Genomic DNA, 23,639 nt, shown 5'->3' with positions numbered 1-23,639 from the left:
TGCTTCATGATTTCCTTTTTCTGTAGTAATTACATTGTTCTTTTGTATTTTCTACAGGTGTGGTAGGAGCCAGGTCTCTGCAGTTGGTGAAATCACATTTCACTCTTGGGGTCATTTCGTGTGGACATCTATTTGCAGCAACAAGACCTCGACATGAGCAAGCCCCAGTAAGTATAACACCTGCCAGAGTCTTGTTTGAAACCATGTCTGAGAGAGCGTGAAATCTTAAATCTCTATTTATGAACACACAGTCTTATGCAAAGGGCATCTCAGCGTGGTAGGGTATGATTAGCAGAATGGGACCTGCATATTCTCATGCCCCTCCTGTGAATGACTTTGAACAGGGATCAGCGGGAAAGCGGAGCTCGGCCTCGTCCAGCATCTCTGAGGAGTGAGAGAGCGGCCGGCCATCTCCAGTCTCCGCTGGCATCTCTTAGCATTCAGGAGGGATGCTCACTTGTCATCTTCTCTTATTAATAATTACTCTGTGTGTGGTCCTCCAGACAGGCCCTGCATTCTGATGACAGCCAGGGTTGGGGCTAAGAGAAGGGAAAAGAGAGGGAGCAGGGGAATGGAGTGGAGTGGGAGGAGGTGGAGTAGAGTAGAGTGGAGTGGAGTGAAGGGTGAATGCAAAATGGGTTCAGTCAGCTGCATCTTCTGGTTAAAGGCACAGGATGCTGCTTCCAACCAACAGACTCCTCTGTCCTGTCCGGGCCTCAGACCAGCTGGTGGTCAGTTTTGAAGGAGAACTTTGGCGCAAAACATCTGTAACCAGATAATATAGAGAATGTGTTGACTGGTTAATTGTACAAAGGCATGATTTAATGCTGCTGAGTGCTGGTGGCTCTGTGAGATGACAGATGGGAAACTCTCATGCAGAGAAAAGGTCTTTGGAGTTATTTTCACCTCTGCTCTCTTAGCCTTGATGCTGCCATAAATCCCCCCTCTCTCTCTTTCTCTCTCTCTCTCTCTCTCTCTCTCTGCTGTGGAAACAGTGGGATTATTAGATGCTCATATACAACACATAACAATATAATAAAAAGAATGTAAAATCTTTCTATGTCTGTCTGTAGTTTACATTTGAAAAACAGTTTATGCAAAAGAGAAAAATGGAAAATGAAAATTGCACAGCCTTACGAAATAATAATGTATAACAAGAGATACAAAAACACTGATGAGGCAGTGCTCTTCCTATATGCCTAGTATGGAGCTGTTTGTATATATTTTTTTCTCATCCATTCTTCTCAAAGAGCAAACATCACACTCCCCGAGGAGCCCAGTGACTTTGAAACAGGTCAGCTAACATTTACTGTAACTAACCTCAGTGTCACGTGATCCAGTGTCACGCTGCTCTTAATTTCTCGGCATAATGAAGACCTCTCTCCCATCGCTGGACCTGCTGATTAGCAGGTCTCTGCTAAGCAACTGCTGTCCATGTTCCTCTCATCATTCTGATTTTTAAATCCTCTGTGTTGAATTGTAGTTCTCCGTTTTATGCACGTACACTACGTTTATGGTAAATTTATTGAAGAAATCTCTCGATGAGCCTTTCTTGATACAATCCTTTGGATGTAAATGTTTGAGTTTCCAGTCTAATAACACAGTTTACAGTTTAAATGTTTAGGCTATAATGTGTGTTTATAGTATTATTCAGTGGACGTTTTTAAAAACATATATTTTCCAATTCTTTAAGTATCATTTAGTGATTTTCCTCACTAAAATATTTAAGTCATTTTCCAAACATAGATTCCTATTTAAGATAATACATTCAATCGCTAAATAACATGGTTGAAAGAATAAGTCTGGCAATTTATTCCCTTTCCTCTGTGCCATAGATCTCCATTGTTGTCCAAAAACACATCAATGAGCCACAGCACTGCACTGGATGACATGTTCCTCTATTACGATGAACCTGGGCACTGTAGTTTATTTTGAGTCAACCCCATAACCTGTCCTGGTGCAGTGAATACTTATTAGCACATCAAATGTGTATTAATCCGCAGCTGAAAATTGTCCACAACAAATGCACCATTACTGCTGTAATGCTGTGCCCAGCTTTTTTTAGGAAATGTCTTTGCCTTTCAAGTCAATGAAACAATGTATTTATGACCAGTTTTTAAGATTTACATCTTCAGAGGAAATGAATGGACTTGGGGCTGAGTGCCACAGACAGGGTAGGGAAGTAGGAAAGTATTGAGAAACAGTCACTTTGTTGGTGTTGGTCTTTTCACAGGACTTTTTGACATTAAGAAAAATATATTAATAATAGCATTATAATGACTGCCTTAGCCTTTAAAGTGTTAATGTGTCCATATCCAACATAGTTATGGTTGGTTACTTGAATGCTTGCGCCTGCCACTGAAGATCAAGCAGCTGCTGTTTGGATGTCTGCAGAGTAAATCTTAATGTCATCTTCTCTTCTTGCTAATTGAGGTGATATGGATTTCAAAAGACAAATTCAAAGCTGAAGCATTTTCTCTATTAACAGTAAAAAGGAGACTCCAAAGACCAACAAAACACATTCACTCTTCAGTGATGCAGGGGAAATGTCTACTGCTGTAATTTCCCCTTGGACCTTGAAAGAGCGGGTATTGCCTAAAAGATCTGATCTTACAAATGTACCATTGTGTCAGGAGCTTGTGTCAGGGATGCTGCTGCTGCTGCTGCTGCTGCTGCTGCTGCTGCTGCTGGGAAATCTGGCCGGTGCCCATATAAGTGATTTGGCACATCGGTCCCGCTTTCCTGATGATATCAGGACAGTGAATTGCTGTGCACTGAGGAGTAGCCAAGTGTCCGTATACAAACTTATTGGGTAAGACAGAGCAGCTGGGTTGCAGACAGCTGGCCAGAAATACCGCGGCACTGAGCACTCAGAATGACAATGATACCGATGCCCTCTGCAAAACACCAGTTCATGCTGAGGCAGCACTTTGAAATCCACTGAAGTGACAGAAGCAGAGAATTTATTGCTCAGAATAGGTGATTTAAGATGTGATGTGACAGACATCAATCTCACCCCTTATCACCATAATAGAAAAGCTATATTATTCTTTTTCTGATCATTGTTGTTGTCGTGTGAATTGCATTGCATTATAATGATCATAAGCTGTTGTCAATGTTTAGTTTGACTTTACTTTATGTTAACAGTTATTCATCCATGGAAAGTTGACTCTTGGACAGATTCGTCTTTTTTTAAGCTCTGGCTTGCTGTATAGTCACACCTCAGTGCTGAAGGTTGCGGTGCTATTGGACATGTCAGCTACAGTTTCACAGCCGAATTTGAAGTTAAGACATAACTGCCTTTTACACCAAAAGACTATTATCTGCCAATACAACAGAGAGAAAACCAAATAACAAAAGATTAAATGAACTCTGATTTTAGTCTTAGTCTCAAGTAGGTTTTAATCTTGTCTTAACTTTACATGTTTTTACTACGAACTGACTCACTCTTGACTGACAGTTAACACGGCCCCATCTATTCCCTCCTGATGTATCTTATGTCAGCATTTGAACCTCCTTTATGTGCACTTGGTGTACGCATTCAGAGTAAAAAGATATAAATTAGTTTTGCTTTCTGTTGAGTTCAGCAGTATTGGTCTTCAGTGGTATTTGAGTAACTTTCTCACAGTTGGCTGCAGAAAAGTGAGGCTAGAATAGATTACAAGTGAGATTCATTCGTCCAGGTCTATGGAATCACTGAGTATTGCCAAGAAGATGTTCCTATTGAAAATGTCTGTGAAAAAAATGTGTTCTTGTATGTATTTCCAAGAAATGCGTCACTGGGGAGTGTCTCTGTATGGAGGGTGTTATTCGGCTATACCCTGTCGTAGCTGAAAAGGGTGGAGGCAGATGAGAGGAGTCACATCATCGAGAATATTAATAATGGATCCATGTAAACCTGATCAAATATTTTCTTAGTTTTGTATACAAGGTAAATAATTATCATGCCCGTCATGTCGTGACAAACAGAACTAAATTGTGTCGTTAATTAGTTAGACCTGGAAAGAAGCGATCTCAGCAGGCTGTTATATTTTTATATATCTATTGATGGCTGCATGGTGATGTAATGTAAAAAGGCTGGGGGAATAACTATGTGTCACTGTTACTCTGGAGGAGCCAATCCCTGGCAATAATTACACACAAGGAGGAAAAAGACCTCCTTAGAAATACAGATTGGGTTTTAAAACTTCAGTACTCTCTAAAACACAAATTCATATATATAGTACAAATTCCTAACATATAAAATATATAATATAATATAGCATGCTCATGTAACTACAGCCTAAAGACATGGCTTTAAGAACAATGCCATGTAAGACAATAGCATTTAGAAACATCATCTAGTGTAGAAGCATGGTTTCTGCATCTTGTGGGCTTCACGGTAAGCCTTAGCTCTTACTCTGTATGGGTGCGAGATTTTCCCCTGAGCCATGCATGCTCTATGTTAACCTTTTTGCTTCCTCGTGGCGTTTGCTAATATCACATGCCTCTGAAAAGATCCCAGCCTTTAGCATGCTACTGGCTGTCCTTGCCTGCATCGTTGAAGGGAGCAAAGTGTTCAGATGTGAAGCCTCCACTCCCTCCCCAGGATGGCAATCAGCCACTCCACTGGGCTCTGCACATAATGGCTCCTGGCCTGCTCTGTGATTGTCTGGAAATGTGATTTTGATGCACTAAACAGTTTGTGTCTGTCATGACTGATTAGCGTCCTTGTTGCGGTTGGTCAGAGGTGCCAAGTCCACAGATAAAACTGGGATGCGCAGGCGTGTTTTGTGGCAAGCATGTTAATATAAGGCTGTTTGACCCTCAAGCTAAACAACACATCTAGCAGGACTCGCGGTTTGTGCTCCATAGCCCTGTTGTGCTGTGTTAAGACAATATATTTCAAGCGATTCTTGGTTTCCTGTGAGAATAACAAAATAACCTTTCAAGGGAGTCCATTTAACAGCTATTAGTCAGGAAGTAAGTTAGGAAAAAGAAAGACCTATTTTCCTTTCCAGGCCTGCCGAGCATTTAACAGGAAGGTGGGTCTGCTCTGTGATCTTCTTCTGTCTTCCCACTCTGTTTCACCTCCAGCATAGAGGTTGTAGAATTCACCAACCCAATGGCCTTTGTTCCCTCTGTCTTGTAATCAATGCCTTCCTCCAGTGTTAAGCACTGGAGTTATTGATGTCTCCACACTGGCTGCACTGGGACGGCTGCCAAGCCACGTGAGACTCCTGTTCCAGGGTGACTTCTCCTTGTCCGCTATTGGCTGAGCTCATAGGATCACAACCCTCCCTACACATTTAAGTTTTAGGACCTCAATGGTAGATAAAATGACACTTTGTCTGGTCCGGCCAAATATAGCTAACGTCACACAGGAAATACAGGGGATGAATCAAAATGGAGAAAACAAAGCTGAAAAAAAAGTTTTTTTGTGCCCTCCAATGTCATTTATCCCATTTGTAAAATATTGCTTTGTTGTAGGATGATACTGGTAGTTTTGCATGTTTTTAACCATGCAAAGCATATACCCTGTAGTATGGGTTTTTATTTTGATTTCAAGCAGCCATTGGTTTCCGTTCATTTCCGTGTTCTGTCAAGTAGAAATTTAGGTAAACCATCATCAGTCACATTATTAACTGGTAATGCATTTTTGAGCATTCAGTGTCCACACATGAGCTATGTTTTCAGAAAGCCAAATGCTGGAGAGAAATAATCAATGTTGCAATCATAATAATAATACTCAAAACATTAATGAATGCTTTGAAAAGTTGTCTGAAAGAATGTAAAGTATAGGTGATTTGTAGTTAAAGCTGATATCTATAATCTTTTAAATCAAGAAACTGTTAATAATAATAATTAATATTTATGTGTGGAATGCAAATTGCCATGTTTACTGTGGTTTGAGACTTTCTGCTAATGAGAAATGTAGATCAGCTTGTTGTCACTTGCCAGGTAAATGTGTCCTTGTTGAGGGTGCCAGCAAACACTGCAAACAAGGAATTTCCCACCATGTTTGTGTTTTCATTCATCAAGATTAAGCATAGTCCCAGTAGTTATTATCACACTTGCTACTACCTAGAGCATTTGCCAAGTAGGTGCTTTCACTAATTCAAATAAACAGCACATACAACCAATTCCATACAACCTTGCACTGCAACTCTGCCATCTTTGCTGTAGACCTCACACCACCTCACACAGGGTGACAACATGCAGATACAAATTATACCTACTGTATAAAGAGCTAAAACATGCAAAACCACTCATGGATGAAACTCACAAGACATTAACCCTCTGACCCTTGTTGTGGTGTGTGTGTGTGTGTGTGTGTGTGTGTGTGTGTGTGTGTGTGTGTGTGTGTGTGTGTGTGTGTATACCATAGCGCTCCTCCCCAGGCCGGAGCCTCAGAGCTGGAGGTGATCTCCCAGCAGGTGGAAGAGGACAACCAGTGCGTGGCCCCTGTCCAACTGGTCAGCTTTGCCTACAGAGACTTGCCTTTGGCCGCCCTGGACATATCCCTCGCTGGATCCCAGCTCATCTCAAACCCTGATGAAGAGGACAACAGAGACGGGTACGTCCTACGAATTCGCTCCAACACCGCTGAGTGAGGTCATAAGGAATGTGAAGGTCATGTTTTTGTTCTGAAACGAAACACTTTCATTTTCATCATTTGAAGCATATCAAACATCATACCTTTTGAGGAAGCTGGAAACAAATTAGCAGCATGATTTTCGATGAAATCTTTCTATGATTCATTGTATACTAAAAGGCCTCAAAATGTAATTACATATTGATTGATGTTCCTGATGTTTGCCACCACAGTTAAGAAGATACTAGAAATATGGAGGCATTGTCTCTGCTTGTTGCGTGAAAGTGCTACATCCATAATTAAGACAGAATTGCAATTACTACAATCTATAATCTGCCCTGGCAGAGAAAAGCTCTGCCGTCACTCTCTCCGTTGCTCGTTATTGCACATGGTAATTACACCTGGCGTATTGAATCACCCCTCATTTTATATTAGAGTCCTGGAATCGAGGATATTTGGCGATGAATTTATTAGTGTCACCATGTTAAATGGACAATGTCTCCACTGATGGGTTCATTTCAGCTCAATGACACAGCAATTTCTCGCTACCAGACAGGTTTCTGTTCATAATGTCGATTTCTGGCTCAAAACAAAGAGTGTTGTTAGCACCATAGCTTTCCTGAAATGTCACAGCCCCGTGGCGGTGCTGTTTCTGTCCATGAGCCCTGCTTGTCCAGGGTTCGTGTTGTTTTCTTATCACCATATCGCCATGCTGCAGGCCCAGTACTCTCAGGACAGGACATGCCCCTCCTAGAGCACCCCTGTAGCAAGTGTCCATGGCTCTCCACTCAGGAAGCGTGACTCACAACCCTTTGGCATGCTGCGATGCTGGCATCCATGCAGATAAAGTCAACAAACAGCATAAGCTTAATTAGAGCATCCGGCATTTCGCCATCCAAGCCCTGGTGTGTCAGCTGACCATGTCCGGCTGGACTTTGCCTGGTCTGGCCCGGTCTGGGCCAATGGCTCTGTGGGACGGAGGGCAGGGACAGATGGGTCATGTCCCAAACACTCTCTCTCTCATCCTACCTCGTATCTTTCTCACTCTGTCTTGCCCACAGAAAGGACAGAAAACACACACATAGCAATGCCACAGCAGAGGGCAGGATCTGGCAGCCCAGCAAAATTCTCATCACAGCGGGCTCTCTCATATGGGGCCATATGACACCCTGGTCCCCTGGGATTTGGCATCGTGCAGTGGAAAAGTCATGCAGTGCCAAGATGTGTCTCTGATGGATTTATCAAGTCAACAATGTGAATATTCTTTATCATTAAAAGTAAGAGGGCATTCATTCTGATCAGAGAAACGCCCTCTTCAGAGCCCAGGAAGCTTGGAAGTAGACTAGTGAAACCAGTGTGCAATCTGTCACCCATGTGAGTGCTCCAGTATGTTCAATGAGCTTTTTAGATTGGAATTCCTGATTTTCAGGTCACAGGCATTCCAAGACATACCTGTCATGACAGTTTCATACACACATTTGTTGTTTGGAAGCGCTCTAGGAAAAAACAGCAGAGCGAGCTTGTCGCCACAGGTTCTGGCTGCCTTTGTGACTCATGTGTGTAACCTCAGAGGAATAACACAAAGGTGGGATGTGTTGTATGCTGCAAGATTTTAAATTAATTGAGATTATCAAAGGCCCTAATGGCAAAGAAATGAGCTGACTGTTTTACATTGCTGTGTTGGCTCTGTAAACTATTCTTCTTTTGTTTATTGGAATGTATCGCCACGTAGACTCTTCTGCATACTTTCGGCTAATTTTAGCACTTGATTGTGCACAAGAATGTAACCCTACTTTCATAGTCTCGCTACTGGTGTTGCAGTGGCTTCGATTTTGGCGATTAGTGGGACAGTTTGTTTTCTCAAGCTACTATCGCTTACAGTCCTGAGATGTTTGTTTATATTAGTTATGTCATTTTGTGCATCTGACTATCCTGTAGTCATAGATATGTGAGCAGGTGCGTTCTGATTTCAGTTTCATCATAAAGATTACTGTTGTTACTATTGTTAACGTTTATATTGATCTCTGGTCGGTGCTTTGGTTTAGATGTGGACATGGTGAAAGGAATAGCTATATACCAATGCTCAGAGAGAAAGAAAGGGCTTGTTACGTGAATTGAGCCTAAATCTTTGATGATTAGGCCTTGGTTTTGTTTTGTTCCATATGGCTGTAAAAAAGAGGAGAAAAATACACACCAGAGATGCGCATTTAGTCTTGCACGGTAGCTTCTCATGGCTCTTTATCAGGAGACGTGGGCGATATATGTAGGAGGTGGATGTTCTTGCGGACTACAAGGGGCACACGCAGTACTTGCAGATTCTGTGCTGTGGTGAGCTGGATGGAAATATTAATAGATTTTGGCAGCACCATCTTCTCCAGAACTTACTGGAAAGTCCAAGATGAGGGTGGTGTGATTTCACATCCACCTTTGGTCACTTAATTATTGTCTACAGTATATCAGTTGTTTTGCTTGCATGCTTTGCATGCTTTGTCATGTTTCTTTATTTTGATTAAGCTGTAGCAACCTAACCAACCTTGCAGCCTAATAAGGGCTGCAAAAAGGGAATAAGCAAGTCTTTAATAGACATGCGTGTAATTAGTGTGTAAGTGACAACAGCTGTTTGCACAAATAAAATAATAAATATATAAAAAAAGCACACACAAGTAGACTTTTGGAATATTTTGGTGCTTTAATTATTTTTGAATTTGAAAGTTGTGATAAACTACGGCAACATAATGGAGTGTGCATCTGTTTCATCTGTTGTTTTAATCAGGAGTTATTTTCATTTGCTAAAAATTAGTTTGAGATGTCACAAATATTGTCACCAATACCTTTCTTCTACAGTCATTTCATAATATGTCATAGATCACAGAGGACTTTTTGGATGAGGCAAAGCTGTGTATTTTTTAGTAGACACTACATGTAAATACAATTCAATTTTTAAGGGCGACGCAGCTATGTGGTGTATTGAGATTTTCCTGACCTCCTATCGTGTCCTCCGGACTGGGTGGAGCCCAGGCACCTGGAGAGCATCTCCCTGCCTGGCCCCAGTCTCCGGACCCCGTGCTGCACATCCTGCGCTTGTCCTGGGTTATCATCCCCAGATCAGCCTGCTGCCCACAGCTGCAGTAACATATGCCGTTGATCTCTAGGGGCCAAACTGAGAGGTGTGAGGCACTGCAGCAATGACAGATGGTTCATATAGGTCAACCTGCCGCTTTGACTGGAGAAGAGAGGAGGCGGAGGAGATAAAGAGAAGGATGGAGGGAGGAATGGAGCAGACGACCTTCATCTACACTTTCATTCACAAAGCTGCCGGCTGCAGTTCACAAGGAAATGTCTCCATTTGATGAATGTCACATCTGTCCTTGTTGGACAGTAGTGTGCGATTAACCCTGTGCCGTGTTGCATGGTGACAGCCACAGTTGCTAGCTGATACGGTGTCGGGTGAAATGTCGGATATTAGATAAGCTTAAGTGTGCCCAGGCCGGCCTAGATTGATCACATTACTCAACAGTGCTCAGACTTTCCCAGTGAAATAAAGTTCTCTAGCCAATTTTCACTCACTAAAGTGCATTAATACAGCCGTATGTCAACATGCACATAATCAAACCTAGGTTGACAATACTCAAGGTTGAACTAAAATGGAATAATTAAAAAAATTCAGACTGTAAAATATAGCACTGAAGGACCTTGCCAGAGTCTAGTGTGAATCTTGGCAGCAGCAATATTTCATGGGGCTTTGGAACTAGAGCCATACTATACCTGCTCTGCGTTGATGGATGTCTGAAAAGAGAGCAGGATTTCTCTCCCCCAACTCTATTTCAAACACACAGAGGAACAGTCCTCTCCATCAAATTGTCTCTCTTGCCTGGCACCATGTGCGACACAATAGATGACATTTGAGTGCAGGGTTTGAGGGTTTGTTAATATTCACAGACATGCAAAGTGTGAGATTGCTTTTTAGGCTGAGAGTGAGAGAGATCAAGTGTCCTGGTGAAAACCCATTTATCAGGGACAGCTTGTCTGCTGCTCTGCACATGGAGCCCCATCCATCTCCATTTGCTTAGTATCTGTGGCCCATTTCTCTGGCAAAGACCAGCTCCTCTGCTCGGTTGTACCGTGGTGTAGGGATGCAAGGAGTGGAGAGATGTTAGCTGATCGCACTTGGAAGCCAGTGGAAAGGTCTGGTTATACTGGAACGCAGCATGCATTTTCATAATGATGAAAAAAGTAGTTTACTTATTACTCAGAGGGAATGCTGAAGCGTAAACTTTATTTATTGGCATCTGTAATCGATTAGCCCTTTCCATTTTATTTGTTAATTTACCACAAAAGTGTTTGCTAATTCCCCAGGCATGAGACTGTGAGAGATTAATAGCAATGACACATGGAAGCTATAAAATGTACAATTGATTACCTATGATAACTTCTCTTTATTCAGCATATTTATTGCTTAGCTGGGTTTCCTCTCTCAGGGCTTCTTTGCTTCTTTTGGCTGTGTTAACACAGATGACTCAGCAGTGGTTACACAGGAAAAGATTTAGCCAGTTGTTATGTTGGCATTTGTCTTGATTTTCAGGCAATCTAGGCAGATGCCCCACCTGTGCTTCCTCAAGAAACAGAAGCTCTCGGGTAAAAAAAAAAAAAAAAAAAGCCTATATCGAGGATTAAATGAAATGCGGGGGAAAAGTGTATAAAGTAAGTTAAGGAACAAGTGTAACATAGAGAGTTTGAACAGCCTGAATGGGATGAAGTCCTCCTACCTTTGCTGTTCAGCAGCCCGCAGGCACACAGTTGTGGTCCATTTTCCCCTGCCAGAGCCTGCTGAGTTCAGCAGATTGGTGTGAATTGGTTGAAGTTTATACTGGAGGAACCATGGGGCTATATAGTTATCAGTACAGAGAGAGAGAAATTGAGTGGAGACAGAAAACCTGAGTCAAGTAGTATCATTTTAAAATGCTGCAGGAGTAGTATCTGACATTGCCCCTTACACCTTCAAAGAAGATACTTTCAATTCAAAAGCTTTTCCCCAGTGTTCACGTGTGTCTCGCTGACAGCCGGTCAAGACATTAGATAGGTTTGAAACTACTGCACTAAAGTGACAAACTTCTTTTCTGACAAATTCAGTCAATTTTTTTTAGCCTCATAGCATGATTAATCATTTTGGAAGCAAATGTATTTGTGTGACAGCTGCCACAGGTCTGTACCCTAATGTGTTGGAGTGTTTCACCGAGCAAAGTTGCTCTGTTGTAAATGTGCAATCAAGACATCAATCAAGAGTTCCAATCAATTATTTAGAGGCCTTGCACAGCAGTGTATGTCGTTCAGAGCGACACTATTTTAGGCCTTCCTTTGCAAACATTTTGAGGGAGAGGCTAGTGTTTGCAGTCGTTCATTGGTTGTTTGTGTGCGTGTGTGTGTGTGTGTATGTGTGTTACAATCAATACCTCAGACAAGTTGATAGAGTCGTTCAGACTCATTACTTCTGAATGAATTTTTCCCTTGCAGCCCCTTCTCTCTCACTCCATCTCTTAACTCACGAACACACACACAAACAGAGCACCACCTCTCTGATTTAATTTCCATTTAACTCGTAATGAGTTTACATTGTATTTTATCCTGTCTCAATTACAGGAGACAGTATAATGAAAGAGATGCTTGTTGTGATAGGCTCCCCACCTCAGTGAGAGTTACTTAGCTGGGGCTGGAGCCAAAGCTCTGTCCTGTCTGTGTGAATGGGTCCCAACAGAGTAGCCAAACACCTTCCTCTGAGCCAGTCACTCTGCCTGATGTCTTTGTCCTGTCTGGCCATTCTGCTGCAAGAGCCGCTGCAGCCGGCATCATGTACAGCGTGCCATTACTTCCATCTCAGGCCATTATTGATCAGTCTCATGATCTAATCCCCTCACTCTGCACTGCTGTAGGGCGCACTTCGATCTTCCCTCAGTGTGTTACCACTGCAGCCGCTGGCCTGTTGATGTCTTTATGAACCTGTCCACAGCACATGCCGCCCTGCATCTTTCATTTCCTCCACACTCAATGTTCTTAACAGTGTGTGTATGTGTGATGTTTGCCTGTGCATGCACGTAAGCGCGCATGACCAACCCTTAAGGTATTGCCCATTCGATCCGCACCTGCCGTGACCCTGCGAGAGAGTGAGGTGGTTTTCTTCCTTGGCTTGCTCCACCACTAAAGCAGCCTCACTTCCTCATAAATACTTCAGGTCCTCAGCGTTCAAGGTTTAAAGTGATTTCCCTAAAATTAAGTTTCTGAGCTTGGAGTAATCCATCACTGCCATTTACTCTGCTTCCAGACAGGGTTTTTCTTTACAGGTTTATTAAATTAATACCTTTTCTGCCTCGCTTGTGGGAGAGGTCTGAATGAATTATGATTCCACACAGTATGAGTTAAATCATACTTTTTGGTCCTGAAGGTAAGTGAGGTGTCTCTTGGAGTGTGTGCTGCTCATTCCATCTTTTAACTAATGGTCCACAAATGTCCGGTGACTGTGTGTTGGGCGTATCATTAGGTAAATGTTTCTTTTTCTTGGCTCTCCTCCACCGGCAGATGGGGTTTGACAATGTTCCTTGGGAACAAATCGGTGCCGGGGAAAGTCTCTATGGTATCTGTTAATGATACCATTACCCTGCACCACCTCTTTGTCACCCCAGGTGTTGAGCTCCTAATCTGCTGGCGTTGGCTGGTCCTGAGGGTTGCTGCAGAGGGCTGAGTGCATTGGTTAGCCTCTGGGAGAGCACAGACACAGCGTGGCCGAGCTCCAGCCTCTCTGCTGACCTTGCTGAAGGATGGAGAGGATGTGTAGCTGTGCTACACCAGAGGTTCAGCTGTAAAATGACGCCACTCACAAGGATCCCCTTTCTCCTTTTCACCTCAAATGACAATTCTACTTTATTACATTTTAAGTATTATTTCATAGTTTTGGTCATGATTCCTATTGGTAACATTGTGCTCACCAAATTCATTGCTGAGGTCTGGGAACATGGGGACATTTCTACAATGCAGTCCAATGGCCCAAGAAATAAAAGCCCATCAGACAAGTTATAAACAAGCCAAAACCTTTTTTTTGGAGGTAAAACCAGAGGTAAGCGTGCTCAAAATCTAAATGATAGTCCCTCATTGCACAAGTAGAGTTGGTCACAGTTGCACCAGAAAGTCAGTCAGTAAACTGTAAATGATAATCTTTAGCAACTATTTTGATAATTCATTTATTGTTTAAGTCAAGCAAAAACACCAAACATTCGCTATTTTCAGCTCATTAAATATGAGGATTTGTTACTTTTCATTTCTTCATTTCATTCCTTATATGACGATAAAGTGGCTCTCTTTGAGTTTTGGACTGCGACTCAGTTGTGGTTCAGGAAATTGTAACAAGCATTTTCACTATTTTCTGACAATTTATAGACTAAACCATTGATCAATTAATTGAGAAAATAATCATTGGTTGTAGCCCTCCTACCAAACAAATTTAGCTAACTATGATCTTCTGACCAACTTATTATAGGTAATGTTGCCACGTTCACAAATTGTTGCAGTTACCTTGGTGAGTACAGCACTATTATTCCCAATAGGAATGATTATGACAAAGAAGACCCAAGTTATAAAGGACCGGATTTATCCTTTAACTCAATCTGCATCTTCCTCTGTTCTCTCTTTCTCATTCTTCGTTCTCCAACTCCCCCTCCTTCTTCTCTGGCTCTCTCTCCAGTTCACTTTTGGACGAGTCCCAATGCCTTTGAACCGGCCGCACCCCGCTTCCTCTCTCAGTGTTTGCCTCCTTCATTCTGAGCTGAACCAAGAGGAGAGTAGAATAAATTGCATCCTCTCTTGTCCTCTGACAGACATTGCCTGTAGCTTTCCTCCTATGGGGGACAGGTGACAACGGATAGCTGCTATTTTCAAAGAAGCATACTGCCTTCCTCAGTGTTGCCTCAGAGAAAGGACAGCAACCCCCCCCCCCCACACACACACACACATACACCTTCCTCCCTGCGTCTGGCTTTCTAAAGAGTACACCTGAGTAGCGTGTGTGTGGAATGCAGAGCTGTGGCAGGAAGGGAAAGCCCTGTGTGCCACCTGGAGGTTTGTCATTATTTATTGACCATAAAACCTCAGGAGTCTCAGTCAGTCACAGTCTCTGATTGGAGCGACTTGAAGGGGAGAGTAGGGATGGATTTAAGGCAGGTCTGACACTCACATCCTCAGACACAAATGTACCTGGACAAGGAGCAAGCACACGAGGGACACCCGCACACTCCACACTAATGGAAAATATATACCAATGTGGAAAAAGATGTATACAGCAGTTGCTGCTAAACCAGTGGTAGGAATGACAGAGTCTATAACAGATTCTGTGCTCAGGAATTATAAATCTTATTATTCTGATGCACTCTCAATAACCAGCCAGGCACGCAGGTATGAGAGTATAAACATTGTCATGGAAAAATCAGATGAAGGCATTGTCATTCAGTTAAGCAATCATCTTTTTGGCTGTGTGCGACTGCACCCTCCAGATGGTGCACATGCAGCCCCACTGTCATGCTGGGAGAGCTCAAACAAGAGTAGAGCCAGTGAGCTAACTACCAGCCTGGCTGTTAGCAAAACAGCCATCCAGATGGGCATTCAGCCAGTCTGTCAGCTAGTGAGTTTTAACCCAGAGACCTGTCCTGTCACCCAGTGAAGCAGCAGAGAGGGGAATTAAACAGAGGAGACTCTAATCTCTCCAGAAACACTTTATTGACCGTAATGTTATAGGTGTGTGATATGTCTAAACAAATTTAGAGAATATAAAACACCTACTGACTCAGGTGTCGCTTCCTCTGCAGATGTTCTGATATTAAATCTATTAGTGCTATATGTACAAGCATGTTCTGATGAGACTAAAACAAAGTATTTAATGCCTGAATGTGGATTACAACAGATGTCATGTAACCTGTTTCCAAAAATAGGCACAAACAAACTAATGGCTGTTATAATAAGTAGACTACACTGCCTGGTGAGGCACAAAAGGGGGGCTTTAATGGGAAGAGGAAGGTTGGGAGGAAAGGGGCGAAGAAGCAGAACAGAATTACTTCATACTAATATTTCATCTCTGTGCCAGTAGAACATGTATTTATGCTTCACATTAAATTCAAGATTTCAATTAATTTCAGCACACATGCTCTGACTTTGTATGATTTGTATGCAGAATAGTGCCCTCTGCTGAAAAATACTTAGAAGAACGTTGACTGATAGAAAACGGAGCAAAGTCAAGGTTGAATCCACCTCACTAATTGTGTATCTTGACGTTTCTTGTGTTTTATTGATTTGACCTTGGATGCTGCCTGTCAGAGCAGTATCATATTTTAATATAACACCAACCACAACAAGATCCACCATTTATCTTTGTACCCCCAGGTCTTCTAACTCCCCTCTCTCCATTTCTCCCCCCTCTCTCCCCCCGGTCAGGTCGAACTGGCTGAAGCCGTGCTGTGGGCGAAGGGCAGCGCTGTGGCAGGTCTGCCTGCTGTCGGCGGGCTTCAACTGTTTCCTGGTGGCCTGTGTCATTCTGGTGGTGCTGCTGCTGACGCTGGAGCTGCTCATAGACACCAAGCTGTTGCAATGTGAGTGGTAGAAACCAAAACAGTGTGACATCACCTGACATGAGATAATAAAGATGTGGTTTTGAGGACATTGTACTGGGGGCAAGTACAATTTGTTACGCTCATTGTTTATGGTCCTGACTTGCAATAGCATTCTCGGAGAGGGAGAAAAGTGGACTGCTCAGCACAATTGTTTACTCATTGTTATACAAAGGCATTGAGTCAATGCATGGACCGATGACAAATTCACAAGAACTTAATTAGCACAAACACTAAGCTGCAGATCATGTACTCATCATCTTGTTAGACTGAGCTGCAGTTTGGATGGAAGGGCACCCAGCAATAGGGGTAGTCATAAAGTTATAAAGATAAGAATGAAAAACAGAAAAATATAAAAACATTTTCTCACAGTGTGACAAAAAATCTGTCATGAAACAGAAATTTTATAAGTGATGGTGTTTCTTTAATTAAGGACAGGCACCATTTACCTGCACCTGGCAACATAACGCAGGTAACAGCTGTTACCAATGTGCTGTAAACAAGCAGACACCTTTTCTGGTGAGCCGCCTTTATTTTATCACAGCCAATAAAAACATTAACAGTGTTAGTTTGAATATGCGTAAATTATATAGAAAATCAACGCTGAAGAACGCCCTTACTATGCTATGCTATACTGTACTAGTATACAATAATATACAATACTACACTTACTAGAGCTAGACCAATAATTTAGCCAGGCCAATATATCAGCCAATATTAGCTTTTTTGCAGATCTCAAATATCGGTATTAGCGTAAATGTCGGCTAATAAATCACAAAAAGCACAGTAATTTAGAAAATGCCTCCATTACATAGTTTGTCCACCAGAAAGAACTTAATTAGAAGTTAATGTTTCAACTGCAAAATGTCACATTGTGGTCACAGTTCTATTCAGACTTAAGGGATCCTCATCAAAAAAGTATGTTTAAATGTTTTAAACTATAGAACATTATTGGATTCTGTTAAACTCTCTTTATATGTACCTGCGACCTGTAAACCTGTGGTCTGCCTAAATTAAAGCAAATCGACTCTTTTGGAACTTGAGATTACTTTGAAGGTAGGGAAACTATATTCTCAAGATTTCAGTTCAAGATGTAGGCTGCCATGTGTTTTACATGGATTCATTTTTATGACAGGGTTTTCTTTTTGAAAATCACAGTGACCAAATGAGAGTCCCATCTGTCAACACAATATGTTATTATTAGTATATGTTCATGGTCATATAACTTATCATAGTATCAGCGGTCTGTGAATGTCCAGGAGGAACACTGGTTGGTAAAAGATTATACCATACTATACTATACTATACTATAATTTATGATGTTTGATTGTAATATAATTCAGGACAGAAGGCCTGTAAATACTAACTGCCAACCTGGTGTTCCACATCTACTGTATAATGAGTCTGTCACTGATGATCTATGCTGGGACCTGAGGCTCTGATCAATCATGGCCTGGGGAATGTAATCCTCCCATTAGCTTTCCACAGTTAACACAAGAATGTCAGGTGGTCGAAATACCAGTGCGACCCGTGTCACCCCAGTGTCACCCTCATCTGCATCATCTGGCGTGGTGGAGACATCCTCATTCATCATAAGTGGAATGTCAGGGGTCATGACCTGTTTGATGTCACAGGGCTGAGTGAAGAACACACGCGGCGTAAATGTCGCTCCAGCAGTATCCAAATGCGTTCAAGTCTTTACCGTTCCCCTGGGGACTGACTGACAAGACGGGGCAGACAAAAGAAAAGTGAGACAAATGCGTAAAGGGAGATTAGCGGACAAAGAAATCAGGCAATACAGAGTTGGCTGGTGGAGGAGTGTGGGGAGGACTGGAGGAAGATGAATGGACTGATAGACAGATCACTGCACACGGCAAACAAAGACAGATGGGGGGGAGAGGTGGCGCGTGAAGAGAAATGCCTCAGCTGACAGCCGAGCGCTGTTTGACGCTGTCCACAATTAGCCTGATGAATAGACCGGAAGATACCGACACATAAATGTACAGTATGTGGTGAATTCATATTTATGATGTTGCCTCATGCCTCTGTCTGTGCATTTATGTATGTGTGTGTGTGCATGAATGTGCTCATTTTTACCACTTAACTGCACTGCTTGTTAAAAAAAGCATACCCCAGCATCCATCTTCATGTCTCAGAAACTGTCCTTAAAAAAAATAACCAGTCCTTCTGTTTTTTTCCTACAGTTAATAATGCATTCCAGTTTGCCAGCATCATCCATTGGATCAGCCTGGCTATTCTCTCTGTGTTCTTCACTGAGGTGAGTCTCCATCTTCCCCTCGCTCAACACAAAAACAGCCTCACCTACAGCTGATGCAGCCGTTTAAGGCCGTGTTGTGCTGTATGTGGGGCCAGTGAAGTACACAGACAGATTCTCATTAGAATACTAACCACACCATGAAACGCCCCGTGCCCTCTGTGACAGCTTGATTAGACTCTGATTAGTAGAGGTGAACTTGAGTACAGCTCCATTAATAGTATACTTAACAGAAGTGACTATGAAATCACACAACAAAGATATACATCAGTATTCTGAAAAAAAAAAAAAAGCTGGCACAGTTGGTCCCCTCTCGGGTTATTCGATTGATCCGCAGCACACAACACTTTAAAATGCAGATGGAGCTTTTCTGTGCTGTTCGTTTTAATTTCGAGGCTGCAGGTGTGTTGTATTGATTACAGTCTTTACAGCAAGCCACATTTGTCTTAGTTCCCTGCACTTGACCACCACGCTGCTAACTTTTGTGCAGCTGGAGTTTTACTTATCAATAAAAGCAACCCCTCCGTGCTACACTGAAGTGCAACCTTGAATATGTGAAATGAGGATGGGGGTTAGGGGTTGGCAGAAGAGGAACAGAGACAAAGGGGGAGTTGTTTGCCCTCTGCAGCCCCCGCTGCGTCAGCAGAAGGAGCTAAATGCAGTGTCTCTAATTGTTTGGATGAAATCCTATCGCGCCGCCTGTGATGTGTATGAATATGATGTCATTGATGAATTACCAGTGGGCGGATGAAAGAAATCTGAATCACAACTGCAAATGCCATTTACTGGGAGTGTCAGGTTTATTACTGGGAATTACTACCCAGTGCGCTCTACCTGCATCATCCAGTTTAGCTGTCATTGTATTCCTCCATGTGTATAACCTGCTGTCTGTCTCCATCTCTGTCCCTCTGTCTGTCTCAGACGGTGTTCAGGATCGTGGTGTTGGGGATATGGGATTACATAGAGAACAAAGTAGAGGTAAGCTCCCATGGGTCCCATTAGTCCTGTTACTCGGGGCCCCTTTCACTGCAGTGTCATTCCCTCAATGTCATACCACTGTGGAGGCTACAGACATAACAGTAACTCTGTGTGTGTGTGTGTGTGTGTGTGTGTGTGTGTGTGTGTGTGTGTGTGTGTGTGTTTCTCAGGTATTTGATGGAGCTGTCATTGTCCTTTCTCTGGCCCCCATGGTGGCCTCCACAGTGGCCAACGGCCCCAGCAGCCCCTGGGACGCTATCGGTCTCATCATCACACTGCGCATCTGGAGGGTCAAGAGGATCATTGATGGTGAGGATGGGGGGAGCTGGGGGCTGATGTCCCCTGCGTCCTGTCCTTTACTGTCAGGTCACAGAGATAGATACTGCAGTGTGCTTTCTGCGGTATCGGCAACACAACCTTGAGGTTGTTCGCTCAATTATTTTTCCCTCCTTTTTTATTATTTTCCACAAGGAACGATGGTAGCACATCATCTTGTGTAATGAATCTGTGGTTTGAAGCTCACACAACAGCTGTTACATGCTAATTATTTTATCACATACGTGCATACAGAACATGTTATTTATTAGGAAGAATGCTTTTTTTTTTAACTATGTTGCTCCCCCTTGTGGTTTTTGAATATATTACAGTGTGTGTTCAAAGGGATGATTGGTGAGTGTGAGCTCAGTTTGAACTTTGTTGTCACTTTTTGCACTAAATGCTCAAAAGAGGTCTTTTTTTGACCTATTCAAATATAACACAACCCAATGCAACACCACCACAAACTAATACCTAAAGGCATACCATGAAATGAGCTCCTTTTCTGACACAACTTCAACAAAAACTGATATTTAGAAACAGTGTGTACAATAATACGCTATCTACAAGATCCACGTTGGGAGGTGGCGTTAATTAATGAAGTCAATGTGGCATTTTAGTTGAACAAGTTTAAATGTTTATTTTGCGGGAAAACTGACCACAATATACCGTTTTAATATATCGTTTTAGCCTATGTGCTGCAAGTGAAGGTGGAGATGGAGCAGGAGATCCAGCAGTATGAGAAGGCCAAGGCGGTGAGGGAGGAACAACTTGACCGGCTCACCCAGATCTGCCAGGAACAGGCAGTATGTCTTATCAGTCTCATATATCTTACCTCCTTCCAGTAACTACAATTTATAGCTGTATGTAACCAGCAGAGGGCAGCAAGGCGCTATACAAGAAAAACATATGAACTGTTCTCAAAAAGGCATAAAAGATGCCTACAAAATTGATCTAATTTTATCATTAGATAATACTTTTTAAAGGGATATCAGATAGCCAGCACTGTGCATTATTTCATGGCAATCTATTAACTATTTCACAATTTAATAATGATAGTTCTGTATCATTAGTCTGATAGTCTGAGTCATACTGTAACTATTGAAGGTTGGATATGTGCAGTTTGGCACATACTGTATGTTGTTAGTATTAAACAGTCCTAAAACTTTCTGTGTGTATTAACTTTGATCTCTTTGATATCTAAAAGACAGTTTTCTCCAGTTCTCCCATTTGTCCCTCTTTCCTTTCAGTTTGAAATCAGGCAGCTGAGGGCCCACCTGGCCCAGCAGGACCTGGATCTGGTCGCAGAGCGTGAAGCAGCCATGCAGATCCACCATATGTGGGGTAAACAGAGCAGCAGTTTCCAGGAGGTGGACGGACTGGCTCCCGGGACCTCCGAGCATCATGGGCCAGCTAAAGCCAGAGAGCCCGGGGGGCCTGCAGGTAAAGCGCCTGGAACACCCAACTCCATTGTATTACAGGCTATCAAAGACCTCTGAGCATGAATCCAGGCTGTGCTTGCTACAGTACATGATGTCCACACAAAGTGGATGGTTGAATGCAGAGACGTCCTCAGTGGCTTGAACCTTTTTAAGCAAGAGATGGCTGAAATGATAGCGACGCTGGCTCATATTGGAAGGTTTGCAGGTTGAAATTCTTTGGGCTAGTTGGGAAGATTAAATGAGAAATCCTTCGTCATCCTCAGCAACAACACAATACTAATAATGTTTCAAAGGAATATAACATATGTAGGAGGGTAGGACAGTGTATTAATAATGGAGAGCACACACTAGCACAGTGTTGTTGTCCTCTTCTCAAAAACATTCGTCTCACAATCCACATCAACATTCTGCTGCCACACCCAGATGGACTATAAACCTTTCACACAGTGACAGGTCATAACTTACAGGGCTTACAGCAACAAAGCGCTGTCAGTGCAGGTGATGTCAGGGCTCAAAACACTGAGGCTTTTCCTTTATCAAAGCTATAAATCAAAGTGCGACCTGCCATACATCTGAGCTCCGGTGTTTCTAGTCAGACATCCCTGTAACTGGGGCTGCTGCTCATATACTCATGTTGTATTGATCATCCGGAGATGGTCCCTGTCACAGTTAAGGCTGAACAATGAGTGGCCCCTCTTGGGACATTCATAGAATTAATATGTGAAACCCAAACATAAATGAATATAAGCCATCCAACAGTCCTGTGGGACCTTGGATAGCACTTAAGAGAAACACTTGGACTGATTTGGGATGTTGCTCATTCAGGTAGTGCTAAAACCATGTATTGATTTATCTATTTGTAGACTGACAAAAAAATTGATTAGTTAAGTTATGTATCAAGATGTATCAAAAATGGAATTTTACTAATTTCACCTTTTGTAATATGAAGATTTTCTGCTTTTTGAATACTTTGTGTTTTGGGCTGTTGGTCGGACAAAAGTTTTTTTTTAGATCAAATGATTAACTAAAAATTAAAATAACAGTTAGTTGCATCCTTCTATTTTACCATGAGCCTTCAAGGTAACATTTTACTTTAAGTCCCCTTATTAAGCATTTCTAAGCAGTATACAAACGTGTAGTAAATGGTTCATAACACACTGTAATGTAGTTGTAAGCAGACAGTCTTAAGTGTTTATTAATGTACAGTATATGTCAGCAATTATAACTTCTCCTATGAAGATATATTTAATTATATAATTACAACCGTGTTTTACTATATTATCCATTCATTATGTTTATACATCGGCCTGAACTTGTGGGTACCCACAGGAATTAGTTATTAATAAACACATATCTGCTTACTACGGTATAATCGTTACTAAATCATTGCTAAATTAAAGGACTTACACTAGTATGTTAATGTGTAACCACTTTACATTATCTCATAACCAAGTTACTGTTCACATATTGGACTGTGAAACTAGTGTCAGCTACCTATGATTAACCTATAAATTCACACTGGATTCAGGGTTTTCATTTTTACCCTCTTCAGATCACCATGGTCAAGATGACATGAACAACTACATCAGCCAGTACTACAGTGAGCCAAGCAGTGGTGAGCATCAACAAGATCCTGCTTCACTCTTTTCTACAGCCCATGTAGCACCACAATATTTCAAGGCCCTGTATGTGTTGCTCTTGTAGATATGGGGATCCCAGACCCTGCACGTGTCATCACCACTGCAGCCATAGACGTGCACCTTCCTAACAACCCCAGCCAGCTTCCCTCCTCTTTGGTGAGTGCTGACGCAGTGACGTCCAGCCGTTTGCAGCGCACCGGCAGCTCGGTCAGCGAAGCCTCCACCACCACAGTGTCCCGCACCAGCTTCAGCGCCCACCACAGCATCAGCAGCCACACGCTGGGCTCCACCACAGACTGCAGCTCCACGGTGCGCGAGGCCTCCACCTCCACAGATTACAGCGACCAACGCTGCTACCCTCCACCTTACAGCAGCCCTCTAGCCCTGGGCACTCAGCCGCGAGGGAGTCCCAGCGCTGTGGTTCAGGAGTTGCTCTCCTCTCTGACCGAGGACTCCTGTCTCGCCCAGAAGGGCCTGGACCCTGTCAACCTTAAACCGCCCAGCCCGACAGGTTCCACCAAAACCAGCCCTGAGCTGGAGCACAGGGTCAACATCTACAACAAGAGGAACCAGGAGAGCAGAGTTGGGCTGCACTCCAAGCCTCTCATCCATCTGCAGGGCAACGAGCCACTTCTAGAGGAGAAGTACAGGATGATGGGGCCAGTAGACGCCCCAGTCAACCGTCTGTCAGAGACATAAAACTCGGCCTGACGTGTGGAAATTCACAGGACTCGCTCTTCAGATCAACCGCAAAAATTAACGCTCTATTAAACT

The 23,639-nt window shown here is 42.7% G+C and overlaps 1 protein-coding gene across 1 annotated transcript; it reads left to right on the top strand.

Annotated features, from left to right (window-relative positions):
* The first annotated feature begins 153 nt into the window (after positions 1-153).
* tmem266 (transmembrane protein 266) lies at positions 154-23,564 on the top strand. The gene is made up of 10 exons (XM_070907978.1): positions 154-167; positions 6,368-6,556; positions 16,043-16,197; positions 18,420-18,493; positions 19,412-19,468; positions 19,639-19,777; positions 20,474-20,589; positions 21,034-21,226; positions 22,778-22,840; positions 22,930-23,564. The coding sequence occupies exons 1-10, from the start codon at positions 154-156 to the stop codon at positions 23,562-23,564; spliced, it is 1,635 nt and encodes a 544-aa protein (XP_070764079.1).
* The last annotated feature ends 75 nt before the right edge of the window (positions 23,565-23,639 follow it).

Source organism: Enoplosus armatus, chromosome 6, assembly GCF_043641665.1.
Source record: "Enoplosus armatus isolate fEnoArm2 chromosome 6, fEnoArm2.hap1, whole genome shotgun sequence".
Taxonomy (NCBI): Eukaryota; Metazoa; Chordata; class Actinopteri; order Centrarchiformes; family Enoplosidae; genus Enoplosus; species Enoplosus armatus.
This window is presented reverse-complemented; position numbering and strand designations above follow the sequence as displayed.

Bases quoted from the DNA above. Each gene is read 5' to 3' on its own strand.
- tmem266 (XM_070907978.1), top strand. The intron at 6,557-16,042 runs GTACGTCCTACG...CCCCCCGGTCAG, and splicing joins GAAGAGGACAACAGAGACGG to GTCGAACTGGCTGAAGCCGT. The intron at 22,841-22,929 runs GTGAGCATCAAC...TTGCTCTTGTAG, and splicing joins CTACAGTGAGCCAAGCAGTG to ATATGGGGATCCCAGACCCT.